The sequence below is a fragment of the Protopterus annectens genome, chromosome 6.part0 (assembly GCF_019279795.1).
Source record: "Protopterus annectens isolate FY-2018-M chromosome 6.part0, PAN1.0, whole genome shotgun sequence".
Lineage (NCBI taxonomy): Eukaryota > Metazoa > Chordata > Ceratodontiformes > Protopteridae > Protopterus > Protopterus annectens.
The window spans coordinates 101,992,744-102,014,425 of NC_056737.1; the positions used below are offsets into that span (position 1 = coordinate 101,992,744).

The following is a 21,682-nucleotide window of genomic DNA, read 5'->3' on the forward strand; positions in this document are numbered from 1 at the left end:
TTGGAATTTGGTGGGGTTCAAGTATTTTTTGTTTCTTACCATTCTAAGTAAGGGTTGTTGGGGATAGATGGCTTTGTGCTTAATAATATAGGTGAGCAGGTGAAATCACTGTTGCAGTATCCATAGCACATTTATTATTACTGGTATTGTCTGACTGGGGTACCAGAGCTTTACCTTCCTAGTATTGTATGTCCAACATGTGACCTCAGCTCACAAGTGTAGGGGTATGTAGGTGGACGTACAAGCGTAGTTCCTCAGACTGTCTTGCTGCCAGCCCGAATGTAGGTCGCATTCAGTTCCTTATTAGATGCCTTCTACTTAGACCCCCATAAGAGGCTGGTATGGCATCAGAGTAGGGTTGCCAACTTTTTCATGTCATACATTCTAGACATGTATGTGAAAGCAAAATGCGTGTAATTGTTATACCCCTGTTCCCTCCCATGCAGTCGTTCTAGTGTTCCGTTACTTAACTATTTTTCCAATGTTAAGTTGTCAATCTCGCCTTCATTCTTGCTGGATGGGTTCGGAGCCGATCCTCGGCTCCGACTCGGCACTTGCTTAGCTTGAGAACTCCTTTTACCAGCTCGAGGCAACCCTATATCCCATGATGCAAGGCGGGACTACCTCAGATCTCGTTTGCCGCTTTGCGAAGAGGTCTCCTTTTTGCCAGCTGAGGTAAGTTTGAGTTTTTCAAACAGCTTAGTCAGGGTTTATCTTTCCCTTTTCCTTTTTTATAGTGTGTAGTGTTCATACAATCCACCCTATTCCCCATATAGTTAAAAACTTTTACTTTTTATAAAAAGTTTAAAAATTTTCAGTTAGGCCTAGGCCTCCTTTATTAATCCCTATCTGTGTGTCTGTGTTTGTGGGATTAATTGTGTGACTGTTTTGGGGTGTGTGTGTGAGTATTTTTGTTACTCTTTTTCTTGGACGATGTCTAAGGAAGTAAAGGTCTCAGGCTTCAAGAAGTGTGACTCGTGCTGTCAGAAAATGTCTCTGACAGACGGTCACACTTCTTGTGTTTACTGCCTGGGGCCTTTACACCTGCAGGACTCCTGTGCTTTGTGTCACTCTTTTAGCCAGCGAGTCCTGCAGGAAAGGAGGAATAAATTAATCCTCCGTGGCTTACTAAAGCCGGAAGGTTCACCCACTAAACCTGGGTTCAGTAAACCTTCCAAGCCATCTAAGGGTCAGGCTACAGCTTCCAAGCCTTCCCCGGTGGCTCCGACTCCTTCGGAGTCGAGATCGCTCGGCGGGCCGATCTTTCTTCTTCTCAGGTGATAGGGTCGGTTCCGATCGGTTCTGACACCCAATCTGCTGTTGCCTTGTCGGCTCCGGCTGGAGCCGACATATTATCCAGTATCAGAGCCGAGAAGCCTTCGGCTCCATCTGGAACCCAGAGGACGTCGGCTCCGATGACTTCATCCAAGAAGAGATCTCGGTCCCCTTCTTTGGAATCTATCCACTCGGCTCCGGGGTCTCCTCTTTTGTCGGAGCGGAGTCATCGGAGCCGATCTTCGAGATCTTCCAGGCTGTCTGACCACGATTTAGAGAGGGTGGTAAGCAGGCTGTTGAAGTCGCAGGCACTGGCCCAAATGCTCCATAGCCCGTCTCAGCAGACTTCGGCTATTGCTTCACCCCTTGAACTTCCTCCTCCAACTCCCCACCAGAGTTCGGAGCCGGAGCTTCTCGGGACAGCGACTGTGTCGGCGCCGGAGCCGATACATCCTTTTTCGGCTCCGATCTCCTCCATGAGACCTTCCTTGGAGGGATCCGGTCGTCGAGTTTCCCTTGTCGGCTCCGAGGGGGCTAGTGACATCGGACCCTTGTCCGACCCCGCTCTCCCTCTCGGGGCTTCGGCTTTGGTAAGCTCGGCACCGACATCGGCCTCGGAGCCTTACCACCCAGTGGAGCCGGAATTCCTATTTCCTCGGGCAGGAATATTCCGGCCTCCCGGGAGGAGCCTTTGAGGTGATGAGGAGTGTCCTGGCACCTGAGCCAGGTCAACGGTCCATCCCTTTAGCTCCTCCCTCTTCGGTGCCTGTAGATGCCTCTTGCCAGCCTCTTGGTCTCAGGCCCAGGGATCCATCGCCCCAGGTTTCCCCATTGGGAATATCTTCCTCTTCCGAGGTTTCTCCTGACCCTGCAGGGGAACCCCCTCGGAAGAGGACGTGTAAGAGGAAACACACAGACTCCCCTGAGTCTACTACATCTGATACCGACTTAGATGAGTCGGAGGGTTCCCCACAATCCCCCTCTGAGGAGGTCTCCTTTTCAGACATCCTTGAGCTCCTCAAACAGAGGGGGAATTGGCCCTCCATTGACCCCTCCGAGGATGAGTCGGTATACCTGGAGGCTTTTGGATCCCGACCCTCCACCTCCTGGGTGTCTCCGCCTTTCGACCCACTTATGCAGGTAGTGGCTCGGAAGGCGTGGGCAGCTCCAGATTCTGTGGAACCTGTCCCCAGGAGACCATCCAAATTTATTACGGCCCCTACAGACAAGCAGTTTCTTTCCAAGGGCGTCTCTGTGGATGCTATGGTGGTGGCGGCCACCAAGAAGGAACTGCGGATCCTTCAGTACCTGTCCATCCTCCTAACAAAGATTCTAGGACCATGGACAGGTATGGAAAGCGGATGTTTTCTTCAGCGACCTTTGCTATGCGTTCGTTGAACTACCTTTGTCACTTCACCAGGCTTCAAAGAGATATTCTCAAGGAACTAGGTGAAGTGGTCCAGGATCCTTCTGCTGCTGGGGCTCAAGAAAAGATTGCCTCACAGCTAGCAATCCTGAATTCCTTAACCAACTCCTCCATGCGGCTCATATCCTATGCAGCCGATGGAGCGAGCAGGGCCGCAGGCACAGGAGTGGCTCTTAGACGTCAAGCCTGGATGCGGCTTTGTAATTTTGCGGACCCCTTTAAGGCGTCCTTCACCAATATCCCCTTTGACGGTTCGGCTTTGTTCGGACCTCAGGTGAAGGAAACCTTGACCAGGTGTGAGCAGGACGGCAAAACTCTTTCTGCCGTTGGAGTCCATTTTCCACCCCTTCTAGACCCTATCCCAAGGGTCAGAAGGGAGGGAAGATGTGGTTCCGTAAAGCCCAAGGAGCTGCGCCGGACACACGTGGTCAGTTTACCCCCAGAGGCAGAGGGGGTAACAATAATAGACGCCGCCCTAGGGGCAGAGGGGGTCCTCAGAACCAGGGCAACAGGGAGTCTCTTCCTGAGAAGCCCTTTCAGCACCCCTGAGGTGTTGCCCGACTGTTCACCCTTGGAGGCAGTCGGGGGAAGGATTTCGCTGTACCCAGTAGCCTGGCGTTCCCTTTCACAAGATATGTGGGTACAGTCGATCATATCCGAGGGTTACAAAATCCCCTTCGAAAGGTATCCCGTACCTCAACAATCCCTTCCAGACATCTTACCCGGTCAAAGGGATTTGGCAGAACAGGAGGTTTCAAAGCTCCTAGAAAAAAGAGCCGTCCAGACTGTTCCGGCAGACCAAGTAGGATCCGGCGTCTACTCGAGATTCTTTTTGGTCCCCAAAGGACGGGAGATTGGAGACCAATATTAGACCTGAGCAGTCTAAACAGATTTGTCAAGAAGGCAAGATTCCGGATGGTCACGCTTTAGTCCATTCTGCCCTTTCTGGGCAAGGACAACTGGATGTGCTCGATAGACCTTCAGGACGCATACTATCACATAAAGATTCACAGGCGCTCCAGAAGGTTTCTCCGCTTTCGGCTAGGGACCAGTCATTATCAATTCAGAGCCCTGCCCTTTGGCCTCACTTCAGCCCCCAGAGTGTTTACCAAATGCATGGCAGTGGTCACAGCTCATCTGAGACGTTAAGGATTCCAGGTGTTTCCTTATTTAGACGACTGGCTCCTCTCCGCCACCACCAGGTGTCAGCTTCTTCAGACCAGAGACTACACTCTGCAGCTATGCAAGAGTTTGGGAATTTCAGTGAATTTCGAAAAATCTTCTCTGCGGCCTTGCCAATCTATCACCTTTATAGGCAGAATTAAACACCGTCAAAATGTTAGCCAGACTAACAGATCAGAGAATTCTGGACATCCAAAAATACGTTCGGATTTTATTGCAGAGCAGCAAAGTCAAAGCCAGATTGATACTAAAGGTTCTAGGTCTTATGGCTGCGGCCATTGTTCTTCTACCACTGGCTCGCTTCCACATGCGTCTTCTGCAGTGGATGTTATTCACTCAGTGGTCGTTCCACAGTCTTCCGATGAGTCACGAAATCTTAGTCACACAATCGTGCAGGACTCATCTCAACTGGTGGATATCTTCCCCTCTTCTTCATCAGGGCCGACCATTTGTTCCCCCTCCTCCGGTTGCCACAGTTACTACGGATGCCTCTCTGATCGGGTGGGGAGGGCATTATCAGGGCAGGATGGTCCACGGGACGTGGCAACCCATAGAATACCATCTGCACATAAATGTCCTGGAGATGAGAGCGGTGCTTTTAACGTTGCAAGCCCTCAACGACTTTCTTCCGGCGGGGACTATTGCAGTGCAAACGGACAACATGTCCGTGGTCTGGTACATCAACAAGCAGGGCGGGACCAGGTCCTATCCGTTGTGTCGAGAAGCTCTCAGACTTTGGCAATGGGCAATCTCCTCTCATCGGTTTCTGATAGCAACGCACATCCCCGGCAGGTCCAACCTCTTGGCGGACAGGCTGAGCAGAGCCATTCTCATGCCTCACGAGTGGTCTCTCAATCAATCTATAGTGGACCAGATTTTTCTGAAGTGGGGCACACCTTGTTGCGATCTTTTTGCTACACCCCAAAACAACAAGTGCCCCGACTTTTTCACCCTCTTTCCCCTACCAGGCCAACCCCTGAGAGACTCTCTAACCCAGGATTGGCCCCGGGGACTTCTATACGCTTTTCCTCCTTTTCCCTTGATTCCACAAGTCATTCAGAAAGCCACCGTTTTGAGGGCCAAGTTGATTCTCATTGCCCCTTACTGGCCTCGACAAATTTGGTTTCCGTCTCTGCATCGTCACCTCCTGGTGCAGCCCTGGCATCTGGACCCAGTTCCGGATCTTTTGATCCACCAGTCGGGTCAACAGCACCGGGCCATTCATTCTCTCAACCTCACTGCTTGGTTGCTCCACTTCCTTCCCTAGCCAGGCTTCCTATGATCTCTGATCCGGTCAGAGATATCTTAGTGACTTCTTTGAAGTCGTCCACCAGAACCGTTTATGCTAGCAAGTGGCGACATTTTTCCATTTGGGCAAATTCCAGAAATATTGATCCCTTTACTGCTCCTGTGCATTCTGTTTTAGATTTCCTGGCTGAAGTTTTTCAGTCAGGATCTTCTTCATCTACAGTAAAAGTTCAACTGGCTGCTATTTCCAAGTATCATGTTGGCTTGCAAGATCATAACATTATGTCACATAGACTATGCAAGGCCTTTCTGAGAGGAGTGTTTCTCCTGAAGCCGCCAATAAAACATCCTCCTCCACAATGGGATCTGAATTTAATGTTAGCATCCTTGATGTTACCACCCTTCGAACCGTCTGCTTCATATTCATTGAAATTATTGACCTGGAAAACTATATTTTTACTGGCTGTCACTTCAGCAAGAAGGGTTTCCGAGATTCAAGCTCTCTGCATCCATTCCCCTTACTTGGTCTTTCACAAGGACAGGGTATCCTTGAGAACAAATCCGTCCTTTCTTCCCAGAGTTGTTTCTCAAACTAATATTAATCAATCTATCGATTTACCAGTCTTTTTCCCTAATTATTCTGACAAAGCGGAGCAAAAGCTTCATTTTTTGGATGTCCATCGTCAGCTCAGGTACTATTTGCATAGAACTAAACGATTCAGGAAATCAGACCAATTATTTGTCTCCTATGCAGAAAACAGGAAAGGTCTTCCGGTATCAAAAGTGACCTTATCCAGATGGTTGTCTTCCACCATTTCTTACGTGTATTCGCTCAGAGGCAAGCAACTACCTTCTAAACCGAAAGCACACTCAACCAGGAGTCTATCCACTTCTGCAGCTTTTCAGGATAGACTACCCATTGATACCATTTGTGCAGCAGCTACTTGGGCCACTCCTCATACCTTTGTCTCTCATTACAAATTGGATTTGGCCTCTAGGGACAGGGCCAGTTTTGGTTCCACAGTTCTCAAGAGTCTGTTCCATTGAGCCACCCGGGATACAGGTGCTAGGACCGGTCCCATCCAGCAAGAATGAAGGCGAGATTGACAACTTAACATTTAGAAGTTATGTACCTACCATAACGTTCCATGTTAGTTGTCTTCTCTGCCTTCTTTCTTGATCCCTCCCTCCTTCCCCTGGCCTGGACAGATCTTGAAGAGTTTCCTCTTCTCAGGTTGTTTCCTCCTGAGCCTTCATTAGAGGAGTCCTTTATTATGAACTTGGTTTTCCTAGTTATATTAGGTTAGTCCTTAGCAGGGTATGTTAGCTACCAAACGAGATCTGAGGTAGTCCCGCCTTGCATCATGGGATATAGGGTTGCCTCGAGCTGGTAAAAGGAGTTCTCAAGCTAAGCAAGTGCCGAGTCGGAGCCGAGGATCGGCTCCGAACCCATCCAGCAAGAAAGAAGGCGAGAGAAGACAACTAACATGGAACGTTATGGTAGGTACATAACTTCTAATTTCTTCGCATTTGCCATAAACACAGTTCAAAACTGTGTGTGCATACTGTTTTCTGCTTTCCTTCTACAATGATTACAGAAATTTGGATTTAATTTAAAACTTTTATTTCAAATTTTATAGCATAAATACTGCTAGACATTTGTTAAACAAAGCAATACAGTTTCACAATGAAAATAGACTTAGATTAAAACTTCTCTGCCTTTGAAACTCACATACACTGAAACAGCATTGAAACCCACATTCAAAGAAAAAGCATTTGTCCGTTGGCAGGTTAAGTTTACCTTTTGGCTGTTTTCCAGTCATAGGCTCCTTGCACATATTTTTAAGACCATGCAAAAGTTCTTTGATTCACCTTCCCGGTTGTATTAAATTATAATATATAATAATTAAATTATATCCCTTGCATAATACAGCACTGCTTGTTGGAGTTTGTTTTAAATTTATAGTTTTGAACATTTTTCCAGTAAACAATGAAACAAATAGAAAGTAGCTAAACCAAAATGCTACACAATCTTGAGACGCCTATAAATCTTCACAACTAGTACCATAAAATGTGAACTAAAAGTCCAAAAGTTGCTGTAAAAAGTTTAATAAAATATTGAACACACAAACGATGCAACTCCAATTCAGTTAAGCGCTTTCACCCGCACATATATGGGCTTCATCAGAACTGAACAATAATACTAAAACATTCACTGTTTAAAAACTTTTTGGCTCCAAAATACAAAAATGTCATTTAAAGGTACATACACATACCTAACAATAATTCTAGTATTACTGATATATCATGCACAACATATATAATTAATTAAAACTTGAATTTCCTTACAGTAATCAACTATGCATTTTAAGCAGTGGTTTAATAGAAATAAAATCGTTTAATCCTGGGGGTATAGTGGCATCTGTTAAAATCTGCCACCACATTTCTTTATACAACAAAGATGTCTTAAAATCTCCACCCCTAGGATTTAATTTAATACTATCTATTATAGCAAATTTAAAGGTGTGGTTGTCACCGTTTTTTTGTATATGTCTAAACAAAGCATTTTTTTTTCATCCTTCTTCCTAATTGCAATATAAATGATCGTAAATTCGTTTATAAAACTGCCTTTTGGTCTTACCTATGTAGTAAGCCTTACATGAACAGCAGTTAGCAATATACACTATACCCTTTGATTTACAGTTCCCTTGCTTGAATTTTATATAAGTCTTATTGATGTTACTTAATTTTATACCTTCACCTTCATTAATGGAACAGCATAGATTACACATACCACACTTCTTAGTATGTTTACTAGTAGGATTAGGAATAAATGGACCACTTTCTAAATATTTTTTAATATTAGGCCCCATTTTGTTAACAAATAACGGATGACTTCCTACTATCTTCATAACCTCTTCATCAGCTAAAATTATTCTCCAATTAGATGTCATAATATCTTGAATGAGTGAGGCCCATATTCAATGACACAAGCTCTACTAAAATTTGTAGTTCACTCCAATTGTTTGTTGAGGCTACTGCCTGTGTGTTCGTTGTTATTCACATTAAAGCCCAATAATGGTACATACTTGTTATTCACATTAAAGCCCAATAATGCTACATACTTTTTGCCCCACTCTGTCATCACCTGTGTATTTACTTTAGACAGCATTCGGGGATCATAACCTCTGTCAAGAAATAGGGACTTAATAAATTCTGTTTCGTCCACCATATCTGTGTATAAAGAAGTCATTCTTATAGCTCTGATTAATTGCCTCTTAAATATATTCCTTAACAGATGTTCTTCATCTCACATTGCTGCAGTCCTTACATATGGGTAGTCCGCTGTCCTCGGTCGGCCCGAATACCAAAGTATTAGGCTGACGTCAGTCATGGGCGCTCAGATCTGACATCAGAGCGTCAGGGTATAAAAGCGCATGACCGACGTCATATCCTCAGTCTTTTTTGCCGCATGGTCCGATGCAGAAGCAGCGTTGCAAGTGCCGTTCGGCGTTCTGAAATTTTCGTATTCTGAGTTTCAGACCGAAACCAAGTTGGGCTTAGTACCCCGTTGGGGAATATTTTTGTTTTTTCTTGCCTCAGTTAATTCCGGATGTCAGAAAAAGTGAATAATTGTATTTCTTGTGGGAAACAGATACCGCATAGGGATTATCACTCTCTTTGCATTCCTTGTTTGGGACGGACCACGGCGTAGTGGTGTCGATTTTGTGCTAGGTTTAATAAGCGCACTATAAAAGAAGGTTAGATTGTGCTAGGTTAGTCTTTGGTAAGCGGTGTAATTATAATATGCCGTCGGATCCTCCGGCCCGCTTCCAAGAAGCGCAAAGACAAATCCTTGAAACCTAGACAGGTTGATTCGTCCGTTTCGGACGCCGGTCCTGCAGAAACTACCGTGGAGCAGGTGGATCCGGCTGAAGTTTCTGTTGAGTCTCAGGGGGAAACTTTGATTTTGCAGGATGTGGCCTCACAGGAGTCAGGTCAAGCTGAAGGGGCCTCTCAGGTTACTGTTCTCCCTTCTATGCCTAAGGTGGTTAGGCCTTCTGCTACTATTTCTAAGGCTTCTTCTAAGGGCAGGTCTGTTTTGCCTTCCTCTGGTGTCCCTCCAGGTACTTCAGGGTCTGTGCCTAAAAAGCACATGCTTAAAATGGCAGAAGATTTGATTACTTTAATTAGAGGTTCTATGCCCCTCCTGATAAGAGGCCCAGGGTGGAGCCAGAGTTGGAAAGTTTGGATCAGGCCTCAGATGACTCAGACTCTTCTGCTGAAGATATTCAAGATTTACCCCTTATTCGGATTCTGATGCAGAGGATTCCACTCCTTCTGCTTCTCCACCAGAGGATTTTTCATTTTCAGAAACTCTGCATTCCATGGGGGAGCATTTTAGGTGGGAAGGACAGGATTTCTCTGATTCACGGAAGAGGCTTAGGGAATTCTTGTTTTTACCACAGCATAGACCCTTGGCTATACCTCCTGTTTTGGATGTTGTTCAAGATGTTTTCTCGGAGGCTTCCCTTAATCCAGATTCTTTGCCTCCTGCGCCAGTTAAACCGGACAGGTATTACAGGGTGCCTGAGGCTCATAAATATCTGTATAAGAGTCCTAGGGCGGACCCAGAAACTATTAGTCAGGGGCCTAAGGGTGTTAGAGCTTCTGTTGTAAAGAATCCGGTTCCTCTAGATAAGGAAGCTAGAGCTTTGGATAGATGGGGTAAGAAGGTGTATACCTCTTCTACTTTAGCAATGAGGGCTTTGAATTGCCAGATTCATATGTTGAAATATCAGAATTGCCTCCTTTCTCAGCTAAAATCTAAAGTGGATGCTTTGGCAGAGGGCATAGAGTGTAAAGAATTGCAGGATTTAGTACATGTCTCTGAACAGGTGGGTAAGCATTCTTTGCAGTGTGGTTTTGATGCTGTACAGGCCTCTTCTAGGGTGGCTGCCACTGGTTCAGTTCTTCGTAGGCACGCCTGGCTTAAGGATCAGAATTTGTCCGAGCATGTTAAAACTAGAATTCTGGATGCCCTTTACAGTCTGAAGTTTTGTTTGGTCCCCTGTGGAGTCAGTTTTGAAGAAAATGGAAGACAAGGCTAAGTCCATGCAGACTGTTAAAGATTTTTGCAGGTGCAACCTCCAAAGTTTAGTAGAAATTGGCCTACTAAGGGGTGGACCTACCCTTCTTCTGATTCTCAGTCTAGGGGTAGATCTAGGCGTGGCAGGGGCAGAGCTCACAGTACATTCAGGCCTAGAACTTGGAGTTCACCTGCACAATCTGCAGGTGAGGGCAGGGGCCAGTCCTTTCGTAAACAGGCCCAATGACCTGCATTTTCAGCTGCCAGATTCTTCTTCCCTGGCAGCTCCTTTGGGAGGAAAGTTAGCACTCTTCAAGCAAAACTGGCTTTTAGTCACCCAGGACAAATGGGTATTGGACATTATAAACCGAGGCTACAAGTTCTATTTCCATACATTGCCTCCTTTCAAAGGCATGCCAGACGTTCCTCCTCGGCAAAGGATAGAGGCTCACAAGCAGATTTCTTTACTTCTTCAAATAGGAGCTATACAGCCAGTTCCTCTGTCAGAAGTGGGACTAGGATTTTATTCTCGCCTGTTTCTAGTACCAAAGAAAGGGAACACGTGGAGACCAATTTTGGATTTATCTATCCTCAACACTTATCTGGACATTCCAAAGTTCAAAATGCTGACTTTACAACAGCTTTTACCTCTGTTGGGAAAAGATCACTGGATGGTAACTCTGGATCTCAAAGAGGCTTATCTTCATGTTCCTATCAGGCCCAGTTGCAGGAGGTACCTGCGTTTGGCTGGAAATTTACATTATCAGTTCTCTGCATTGCCCTTTGGCTTATCTACTGCCCAGAGTGTTCACAAAGGTTCTGGCTCCAGTGATAGCCTTTTTCAGGTTAAGAGGAATTCAGATTTATCCTTATTTGGACGATTGCCTGATTATTGCACAACACAAAGACGAACTTCTGCATCATCTACAGTATGTGATGGTAGTGTTAAGATGCCTAGGGTATTCTGTGATCGAAACAAAGTCCAGTCTAGTACCCTCTCAGGACATGTGCTTTCTGGGTGTGAGACTGAATACAGCTTCCCAGATGGCCTTTTTGACCCCGGACAAAGAAGCCTTTCTCTTTATTTCCATCAAATGTCTCTACAGTCCAGGCTGACTGCAAGGACAGTCCTTCAAGCCTTGGGGTTCATGGCATCTTGTATTCTGGTGCTTCCCAATGCCAAACTGCATATGAGGAAGCTTCAATGGTATCTCAGAAATGTATGGACACAACACTGCCAAGATCTAGACACTGTCATTCAGATAATACCTTGCATTCAGAAAGAATTTTTGTGGTGGGCTCAGGAATGTCACCTAAACAAGGGACTCTCTGTGACCCGACCAGAGGCGAGTCAGATTCTAACGACAGATGCCTCGAACAAGGCTTGGGGAGCACACCTCAATGGAAAATGGGTGCAAGACACGTGGCCTGTCAGACTTCAACATTTGCATATCAACTTGAAGGAGATGTTAGCAGTCCAATTTGCATTGATGGCTTTCAAGGATTTACTTCACCCAGGACAGGTGTTGATTCAAACAGACAACACTACTGTCATGAGGTACATCAACAAGCAAGGGGGAACCCATTCGTACCCTCTTTGCAGGCAAGCGATGATTTTGTGGGAGACTGCTCTCAGTTTACACCTCAATCTTCAGGCAAGGTTTCTACCAGGAGCACAGAACTCCTTAGCGGATGTGTTGAGCAGACAAATTGTGGATCCTCACGAGTGGAAACTGGATCCTCATGTGTTTCAAAAGTTGACAGTGTTATGGGGGACTCCAGACATAGATCTGTTCGCTTCTCCACTGAATTACCAGTTGCCAAAGTTTTGCACAAAAAGGTTTCATCCCACAGCTTGGAAGGTGGATGCTCTATCATTCAGTTGGAGCAATCTTCATGTCTATGCCTTTCCACCTCTGCCTCTCATTCCCAAGGTACTCCTGAAGGCCAGAATAGACAAGCCATCCATGATTCTGATAGTGCCGGATTGGCCTCGACAGCACTGGTACCCACTACTGAGGAGTTTGGTATGGGAGCCTCCATGGCCTCTGCCTTTGATTCCGCATCTTTTGTCTCAGGAGGGCAATCACTTCCTCAATGTCAAGATTCAGTCTCTGCATCTCACAGCCTGACATATTCTGTTTTAGACCCTGGAGGGTCTCAGCTTCCACAACAAGTTTTGAATGTTATTTTGGAGGCCAGAAGGCCTAGTACAAGGAAAGTTTACGCTGATAAATGGAGGAGATTTTTTCTTTGGAGCAAAGCGAAGGACTTTGATGTTTCCAAGCCTGATTTAAGTGTTTCCCTTCAATATCTTACTGAGTTATTGGACAAGGGTTTGTCTTTCTCCTCGATAAAGGTTCATGCTGCAGCCATTTCTGCTCACTATGACTGTGACCCTCCTTTATTTTCCCATCCTTTGTTTAAGCAATTTCTTAGAGGGGCAAAGAACATAAGACCCCCACGTAGAGCTCCTGCTCCTGCTTGGGATCTCAATTTTGTGTTGGAAAAGCTTACTCTACAACCTTTTGAGCCTGCAGCTACTGCCGAGTTAAAGTATTTATCATGGAAGACTGCTTTTTTGTTGGCCATTACCTCTGCAAGAAGGGTTTCTGAATTACAGGCCCTTATGGCAGTGGAACCTTTCCCGATTTTTCATAAGGATAGGGTATCTTTGCGTACTAATCCTTCCTTTATGCCTAAAGTGGTTTCTAGTGTGGCCTTGAACCAAACTATTAATTTGCCTACTTTTTATGCAAACCCCCAAAATAAAGGGGAGAAGATTTTGCATACTTTGGATATTCACAGGCAGTTACGTTATTATTTGAGCAGAACCAAGGGGTTCAGGCAGTCTCAGCAGTTGTTTGTTTCTTTTGCTTTGGGTTCTCAGGAAAACCTGTTTCAAAACAAACTATTTCTAAATGGATTGGGTTTTGTATTTCTTTCTGTTATTCCCATCATGGTAAGGAGATTCCGGCTGGAATCAGACCTCATTCCACTAGAGCTACTGCCACTTCTACTGCCTTTCTAAGGGGTAGCTACAAAGATATTTTGGAAGCAGCCACTTGGAGTTCAGTGCATACTTTTTCCAAGCATTACCACCTTCCTCTTTATTCTAAGTCTAGGGCTGGATTTGCCACTGCAATTTTACAGGGCATTTTAGCAGCCCCTAATGCTTTATGATTTTGCCATCCTCCCTTTACCTCTGCTTTGGGATTCTACCCATATGTAAGGACTGCAGCAATGTGAGATGAAGAACATAGTACAGTTTTGTACCTACCATAAATGTAGATGTTGAAGATCCACATTGCTGCAGTCCAACCTCCCTCCTTCCCTCTGTAGTTTGGCATGGTTATATGGTTTGGGTGATGGTTGTTGTTGGGCATGTTTTTGGGAGGTATCCTGTTTTTGGGCTGTGGCCTTTCTTTTTAGGACCTTCTGACATCTGGGGCAAGAAAAGATTGAGGATATGACGTCGGTCATGCGCTTTTATACCCTGACGCTCTGATGTCAGATCTGAGCGCCCATGACCGACGTCAGCCTAATACTTTGGTATTCGGGCCGACCGAGGACAGAGGACTACCCATATGTAAGGACTGCAGCAATGTGGATCTTCGAACATCTACATTTATGGTAGGTACAAAACTGTACTTTTTTTGGGGTGGTTGCTAGAATATTCTAAATAATTATTAGAAAACGTATTCTTCCTATATATTCTTGACTGAAATTTTTTTCCATCTTTATAGATCCATGTATCTAAGGACGCCAAACCTTATTTTGGAGGTGAACTTCAAATAACTACTACTAGAATATATGTAAGTTGTAAATTCTTGAAAATTTTCCAATGTACCCTCCCATAATATATAAATATCATCCAAAAATCAGGAATTATACTTGCTGTCCTTCATGAACATACTCTGAAATATAGTGGATTCCTCCCATTGCAACATGACCAGGTTTGCAAATATGGGGGTGCATGCCACCCCCATTGCTACCCCTCTGGTCTGTTTGAAATACCCTCATAAAAAATATAGTTATGCTCCAGAACTATGCTCATCATATCTATTAAAAGAAAAGTTTGATCCTAATCAATTTCAGCGTATTTTTTAATGCTGTCTGCAAATGCATTTAAACCTTCATTTTTAGGTATACAGGAAAATAAATCAATGACATCAATGGTAACAAACAAGATGTCTTGTTTGTAAGAATTAATGGGAAAGTTCTTCAAAAATTCCCACGAATCTTTCACAATGTGTGGAATTTTGTTATATATATGTTTCAAAGAAACATCTACCGCTACTCCTAATGGGAAAGTTTTGGATCGACTGCCAGATACAATAGGATGAAAAGGTGGGTCATCAGTCTGTTTATGAATTTTTGGAATTCCCACCAAAGAGGCAACTACTGGATGTTCAACTTTGATGCAATTATAGGTGTCCTTAGTTATACGATTGTCTATCCAAAACTCCTCAATGTGAAGGTCAATTTTTTTATACGCTACATTAATCTCATTTAAGGAAACTGTTTCATAGTTTCCTGAAGAATGTAATAGATCAAAAATTTTTGAAGCATATACCATACTGTCGTAAATCACAATCCCACCCCCTTTATCGGGTTTCATTACATGAATAGTTCTATCATTTCTCATGTCGTTCAATAATTTTATTTCGTCCACTGATAAATTAGACTTCATTTTTGAGTCACATATCTTATTCTGTAAATTGTATATCTGTTTAGTAACTACCTTTTCATATATAGAAATGGTGGGATTCATCAATGGCATAAAATTGCTTTTCTTTTTTAATGATTTTATGTCCCTGTCTATATTAACCAATTGTTGGTCTGTAACTGTACTGTGGGAATTTCGAAACATCACTGCCAAATTTAGTTTCCTAATATATAATTTAAATTCACTAAGGCAGTCTACTATTTTGAAATTAACTGTTGGTACGTATTTCATACCCTCTTAGAAAATAACTGCAAATGGGTCGTACTAAGTGGGAGTTCTGTAATTGTATATTTTAAAATTCTTGTAACTGTTAATAACACCTTTCCTTACAATGGTGGACTCATCCCTACTACTTGGATTTAGCTCACCCCTCTGAACATCCCATGTTAAATTTACCAATTGTTGTTGTATTCCATATTTTTCGTTGGTTTGCCTATTTGGTAGTATTGGTGTTTCTTCCAGTTCCCTCCCCATTTCCAATCTCTCTGATGGTATTGTTGCCCGTTGCTCCGAAAATTTGAATCTCTATCACCTTGTTTATGGTATATATTGTCAAAATCTACCTGAGTGTTTTTGTATTTGAAATCAAAATGTTTTTTTTGTCCCAACTATATACCACACCTTTTTTGTATTGTTCCTTGTCCCTTTGTAATTTTTTGTTTTTCCTACTTTGTGCTTTTTTACTGTTGGCCTCAGCCATATTAAATTGTTTAATATATAAATTTTCCCACTGTACAAATAATATATCCTTCACAATCACTTCATTTAATTTTTCTACCTCATGCATCATTTTAACCAATTTTTCATCGTTATATTTAATCAACTTCTCCATATATTGCATACCAATCTGATCAAAAAAACTGTTGAAATCATCTTTTATATCATCATTCAAAGCCAGACCCATTGGGTAGTTAAAAAAATCTCAACCCCATGGGGTACTATACCAGACTTGATACATTTTGATAAATATGCATTATCAAGTTTTACACTATTAATATTGTTAAGTTTCTTACCCAAGGTATATATAAAGTCCTTAAGAGTTCCTTTGGGTATCTTATCTGCATTTGAAGTTTCAAGATGATTATCAGATTCAAAACCACAATTACTCTCTAAGAAATTCTTTAAAAAAAACATGTTTGTCCTGTTTCTTGTTATTATTATTAGGAAATTCTTGCGCAGAAACAGTACCTTTGTCACACTGCTGGGAAACCCCTGTGTGAACATAAGTTCTCTGTGGCATGACTCGTTTAGGTCTAGCACCCATCTGTTTAATTTCATCATCCGAATCACCAAAAGAAAAATCGAAGTTGTAATCCGTTACACCCATCCGACTGCTATTACGTTGTAGATTGTGTGAAAAATGCGTTGGTAAATGTATCAGATCAATATCTCCACATTTGTTCCCTTGTCCATTTGGTATTTCGGGTGTTCCTAATACTGGCAAAGTGAAACCCTCATTGCTCTTGGTAGAGCTGGCACGCTCCTCTCCGTGCTTACGATCTTCACCAATTTTACTTAGTGCGCCTAAAGGTGGAAGTACTTCCCCTAAAAGTTTAGTTGATTTAAAATTAAAATCATTGTGTGCCATATGCCATTTATGATCATTTATATTGCATTAGGCAGAAGGATGAAAAAAATGCTTTGTTTAGACATATACAAAAAAACAGTGACAACCACACCTTTAAATTTGCTATAATAGATAGTATTAAATTAAATCCTAGGGGTGGAGATTTTAAGACATCTTTGTTGTATAAAGAAATGTGGTGGCAGATATTAACAGATGCCACTACACCCCCAGGATTAAACGATTTTATTTCTATTAAACCACTGCTTAAAATGCATAGTTGATTACTGTAAGGAAATTCAAGTTTTAATTAATTATATATGTTGTGCATGATATATCAGTAATACTAGAATTATTGTTAGGTATGTATATGTACCTTTAAATGACATTTTTGTATTTTGGCGCCAAAAAGCTTTTAAACAGTGAATGTTTTAGTATTATTCTTCAGTTCTGATGAAGCCCGTATATGTGCGGGTGAACGCGCTTAACTGAATTGGAGTTGCATCGTTTGTGTGTTCAATATTTTATTAAACTTTTTACATCAACTTTTGGACTTTTAGTTCACATTTTATGGTACCAGTTGTGAAGATTTATAGGCGTCTCAAGACCGTGTAGCATTTTGGTTTAGCTACTTTCTGTTTGGTTCTGTTGTTGCTGCTATACCGAACTTCAGTCTGTTGTACAGTAAACAATGAAACAAAACATATGAACCGATAATGACAAAACTGCTCAATTCAGAACATTTCAACCATAAAAGGCCACTCAAACTTCTATCATTACAATCCACCAGTATCAGTCAGTATGTACAATCTCTGCAAGTAAAAGTTATCTGAATAATTCCACATTAAAAAGATCTGTAACTAATGAAAAGGTCGTTGCTATATTATAGTGTTTCATCTAAAAATTCAGTGCCTGTTGCCCTTGAAGAATAAATTGCCTATGTTACATTAAGAAAATGATAAACTGGTAATATTGCAATAGGGAATGGATGGCAAACTGACAACAGGTTCATAGTTACTAGGCATCTCATCTAAAGTAGGACATATTCAGGACTGTAGCATCCAACCAAGTTAAAATACAACACAGTATCAGCAATCCATCCACATGCTGTGGAATACTACTTCCCTGCAAGAGTTCAAGTCACCCCAAGACATATAATATCCAAAACTGCATACAGCAGGTTTACTACACTTTCTTTCCTGTGGACCTCAGAGTTACAAAAAAAGTTCACACGTCTACAGATTAACTACATTCTCTACAATTTGGTACAGTCTGTCTCACAGTCAATAAATTACAGGTATGCTGAACAGCCTATTTAGACTTCACTGCTCCACCGTCAATATATTTTATGTATTATACTAACATGCTGTTGGCCCAGGATGATCTTGCTTAAAATCTGTAATCTGCATCATTAAAACTCAAGTCTGAAATAGATTTTTTTAATTCCATTCCAGTTGCAATCTTCACCAAAGCGTAATCAAGATTCTCCTCTTTTATTGTAAGAGTTATTCAGTTCCATCATCAGTGGCAACTAAATCTGTCTCCAGGATAATTCATTGCCTGACAATGTATTTTAGGGATCTTTATCACTTTTATGCCTTTCCATCACAAAGTTCCACTCTGCTGTGTTCCTTCCCATTAAATAACTTCACAATTCATGTGTTATGAGCAGATCCAAGAAACAGACTACACTTTACAGTTCACACTTTTATATCTTTAAAACAGTGCAATACATGGAATTTCTAAAGTACATTATTTTTCTTTTCTTATTTCATTATTATATCCACCCTGTTAAAATATCTTTTACTACATCTCCTGCCCCAGTAGTTTGATATTAGGTTCGTAGGACGATACTGGGCTGTTGGCCCAGAGGCCCATATAAGCATAGTCAAGAATTTTACTCATGTTCCCACAAAGTCAGCACCTGTTTTCCCTGTCCATCAGGGACACAGGTGTGATCCCATGGGTATATTTTCTGTTTCTCATCCAGTTGTCCAGGTTCCTCTTAAAGAGGACAAGTGAGGTACTCTGCTTGACATGGAGAGGAAGTCTATTCCACAGATGGGGAGTCATTGGGACACAAATCTTTTTCAAAAACAAGTTCTGTTAATGTCACAGACCAGGTTGAGACCTTGCATGCATGTTGCGTGAGTGGAGTTTGACTTATGGATATGCCGCAACTCCATCAAGGCTGATTCTGAGAAGGCCTTGTCTGCCAGACACAGGTCACCTCTGAGCAGCCTGCATGACACAGTAGAGGGACAGGGCTTTTAGCCTATCTATGTAGGATAGGTGTTTGAGACCCTGGATTTTCCAGATCAGGAACCTCTATGGTGTCTCCAACTGCTGCAGGTGCTTGACGAGCTACATGCAGAAGGGGGCATTGTACTCGATAATGGGACTGATAAGGGAGGAGTACAGGGATCTTATGACCTCCTTCTTCCTGGATGAAATACCCTTACTTATGAGGTGGGCCATGTAGAAAGCCTTCCGTACAACAGAGACAGCATGGTGGTCAAAAGTCAGGTTGCTGTCAACCTGGGTGCCCAAGTCCTTCATGACTGATTGCATGCTTAGCACGTTGTTATTAATGTCATAATTACTGGGGACACCATTTTCTGCAAAGGGGATAATGATGCATTTCTTGGCATTCAGTTTGAGGCCATGCTTCTGGCACCAGTCATTAGTTTGGTTAAGGCCCACTTGGAGGATATTCACATCAATAGGGGAATTTATGACAGTGCCCAGCTTGCAGTCTGCAAATGTGGTCAGCCACAGACCACTGGGCTTGGGTTGCACCTCAGAAAAGTATATCCCAAACAGTAAAGGCCCCAAGACTAGTCCTTGGGGTACGCCGCTTGTTATGGGTCTACTACTAGAAGTGACTTCCCCTATTTTGACTGAGTGGGTTCTATCGGTGAACCCATCTGGTAACATATGGGTTGATGCCTAACTGGGAGAGTGTATCTATTATGCCCAAGTGGGGAATAGTGTAGAAGGCTTTGGATAGGTCAAGGTAGGCGGTCTGCACTGTCTTGCCCTCATCCATGGCTTAGGTGACTGTTTCAAAGAAGGCAACCAGGTTTGACAGGCCTGATCTCCCTTTGACAAAACCAAACTGTGCGGGATCAAGCATTTGGAGGTTGCCAATGTCCTTGTTTATAAGGTTCATGATAATGCGTTCCATCGCCTTGTAGATCAGGCTAATTAGGCTGATGGGCCCATAATTGCCTGGGTTCGTGGACTCTCCACCTTTGTGCAGAGGGATGACCGTGGCTGTCCTTCATTCTTCTGGGACGAAGCCAGTGCACAGGCCTTTGGTTGAGTAGGGTGCTTAGAGGGTGCTGAGAGCTCTTGGCTGAGTTCATGTAGGACACAGCCAGGGATGTTTTCGAGTCCCATGGAGGCTGTATTGTTTACCTTTGAGAGGGCATTAATAACCTGCTCCCTGGTGATGAGGGGAGGGGGCAGGTGCTGGGGATGCAAACCTTGTTATTCTAGCAACTTTCTAAGTTTATAAGAACAATATGTAAAATCTGTTCTTATTTGTGGGCCATTGTTCCCCAATTAACTGAGTTTTTGTCCAGATTTCTTTCACTAATAAGTTTATAGGTATGTGCATAAATAAACATTCTTGTTCCAAGCATCCATAGCTTACCTTAGAAAGAAACAGCAGTCTCACAACTGTCCCTACACTAACTGCTGTATTAGTACTTTCTCTGTATATGCAAACACAGTGGTAGCAAATGTGAACAATTAATTTATTACTTAAAACATCTGTCATTCATTCTTCTGTTTTACTCATACACAATGCCATCAGGTCCTGATACACTATCTTAAGTCATTATATTAATTTAAATATTTCTAAAGAACTTGAAAAGAGCCATCTGCCCTCATCTTGGTACCCCTTAATTAACATCTCCATTCTAAAAATAATTTGTTAAAGCTTTCTTTGTTTCTAAAAACTTCATTTTACAACCCCCCTTTCTCTGATTTTTAATCTGCCATCCAAATATGTAACCTAATTTTCATAAGCCTACCTCCTGTTCAGACAATGCTCTTCTTCGTTAGTTGCAACTCTAGTGAAAAAAGGAACCACTTTCTGATGCTTTCTATTCCATTATAATTTTGTCTCATTTTCCTTGAATAATTCACTTGTCCAGGCATGTGCATTTTATTACTAATTTTCCTCGTTTCATTTCCCCATTTCTCAGCTCACATTCAAGAACTACTTTTTACTTTTGAATACTTAGCATGCAATACAATTCTTGCATATCTTCAAAGCCCAATGCCTTGTGCACAATGTATTTAACCATTTTTGGTTTGTCTTATTCAGGTCTGTTTTAATATTTCCATTTTATATTACCTGTATTCGTCTCTATTTCATTCATATAAATATATGTTTGTATCTTTATGGTCTGAGAACTATTCTTCCATAGTTTTACTTATTTTTTTAGTCTTTAATCTGTTTTTGTAAATATCATTCTCCTAAACATACACCTGTTATTGTGTACACATGATGTATAAAAGCTCTGCTTCAATCTTTTCATACATCATCTGTATTTTTCCATTTCTTTTTTATTTCTTTATTTGAGTTTGTTTACGATGGTAAGGCACTGATCCTAACGGACCTTCCTTCAACTAAGCCTGGGACAGTGATACTTGGAACTATAAAATGAACAAATGTTTAAAGATTACACATTCAGAAAAAGAAACAGATGCACACTGTTCATTTTTTGTAAAAGAAAAGATGAAAAAAGTTTCATTTGTAGCATACTAGACAGAAGTAAAGGTATACATAGTTCACAAGAAATGCATATTTTAATAATGCTGTGATATTTACAATATATGCAATGAAGGATGAATAATGGTGATGGTATAACAGGAGGGAAAAGTTAAATAGAAAAAGGAATATAATCACGAGGGGGTTAGGAGAAGGACTGAGAGAGAGCAGTGTCAGCAGTGTGGAGATGAATGAATATATTGACTGTATATACGAATGGGACAAAAGAGTACAAAAAACTGTTGGGAGTATGAAAGAAAATTAAATATGATGTGAAGTTTAAGTAGGGAATTTTTTTATAGAACATTTACACGTAAAGGACTTATTGTGATGATGTTTTTCAGAGGTGCATAAATCACTATGGAAGTCTGCCCCATATTACTTCC

At 42.2% G+C, this 21,682-nt stretch overlaps 1 protein-coding gene across 3 annotated transcripts in view; it reads left to right on the forward strand.

Annotated features, from left to right (window-relative positions):
* Window positions 1-21,682, forward strand: part of AQR (aquarius intron-binding spliceosomal factor) — a 2,539,865-nt gene that overhangs the window by 673,436 nt on the left and 1,844,747 nt on the right. For 2 of the 3 annotated variants that reach the window (XM_044073871.1, XM_044073872.1), the window contains exon 14: window positions 13,967-14,035. The exons of the other annotated variant lie outside the window; for it this stretch is intronic. In XM_044073871.1, coding sequence (XP_043929806.1) covers window positions 13,967-14,035 — 69 coding nt within the window. The remainder of the gene's footprint in view (window positions 1-13,966; window positions 14,036-21,682) is intronic. 3 annotated transcript variants of the gene reach the window in all.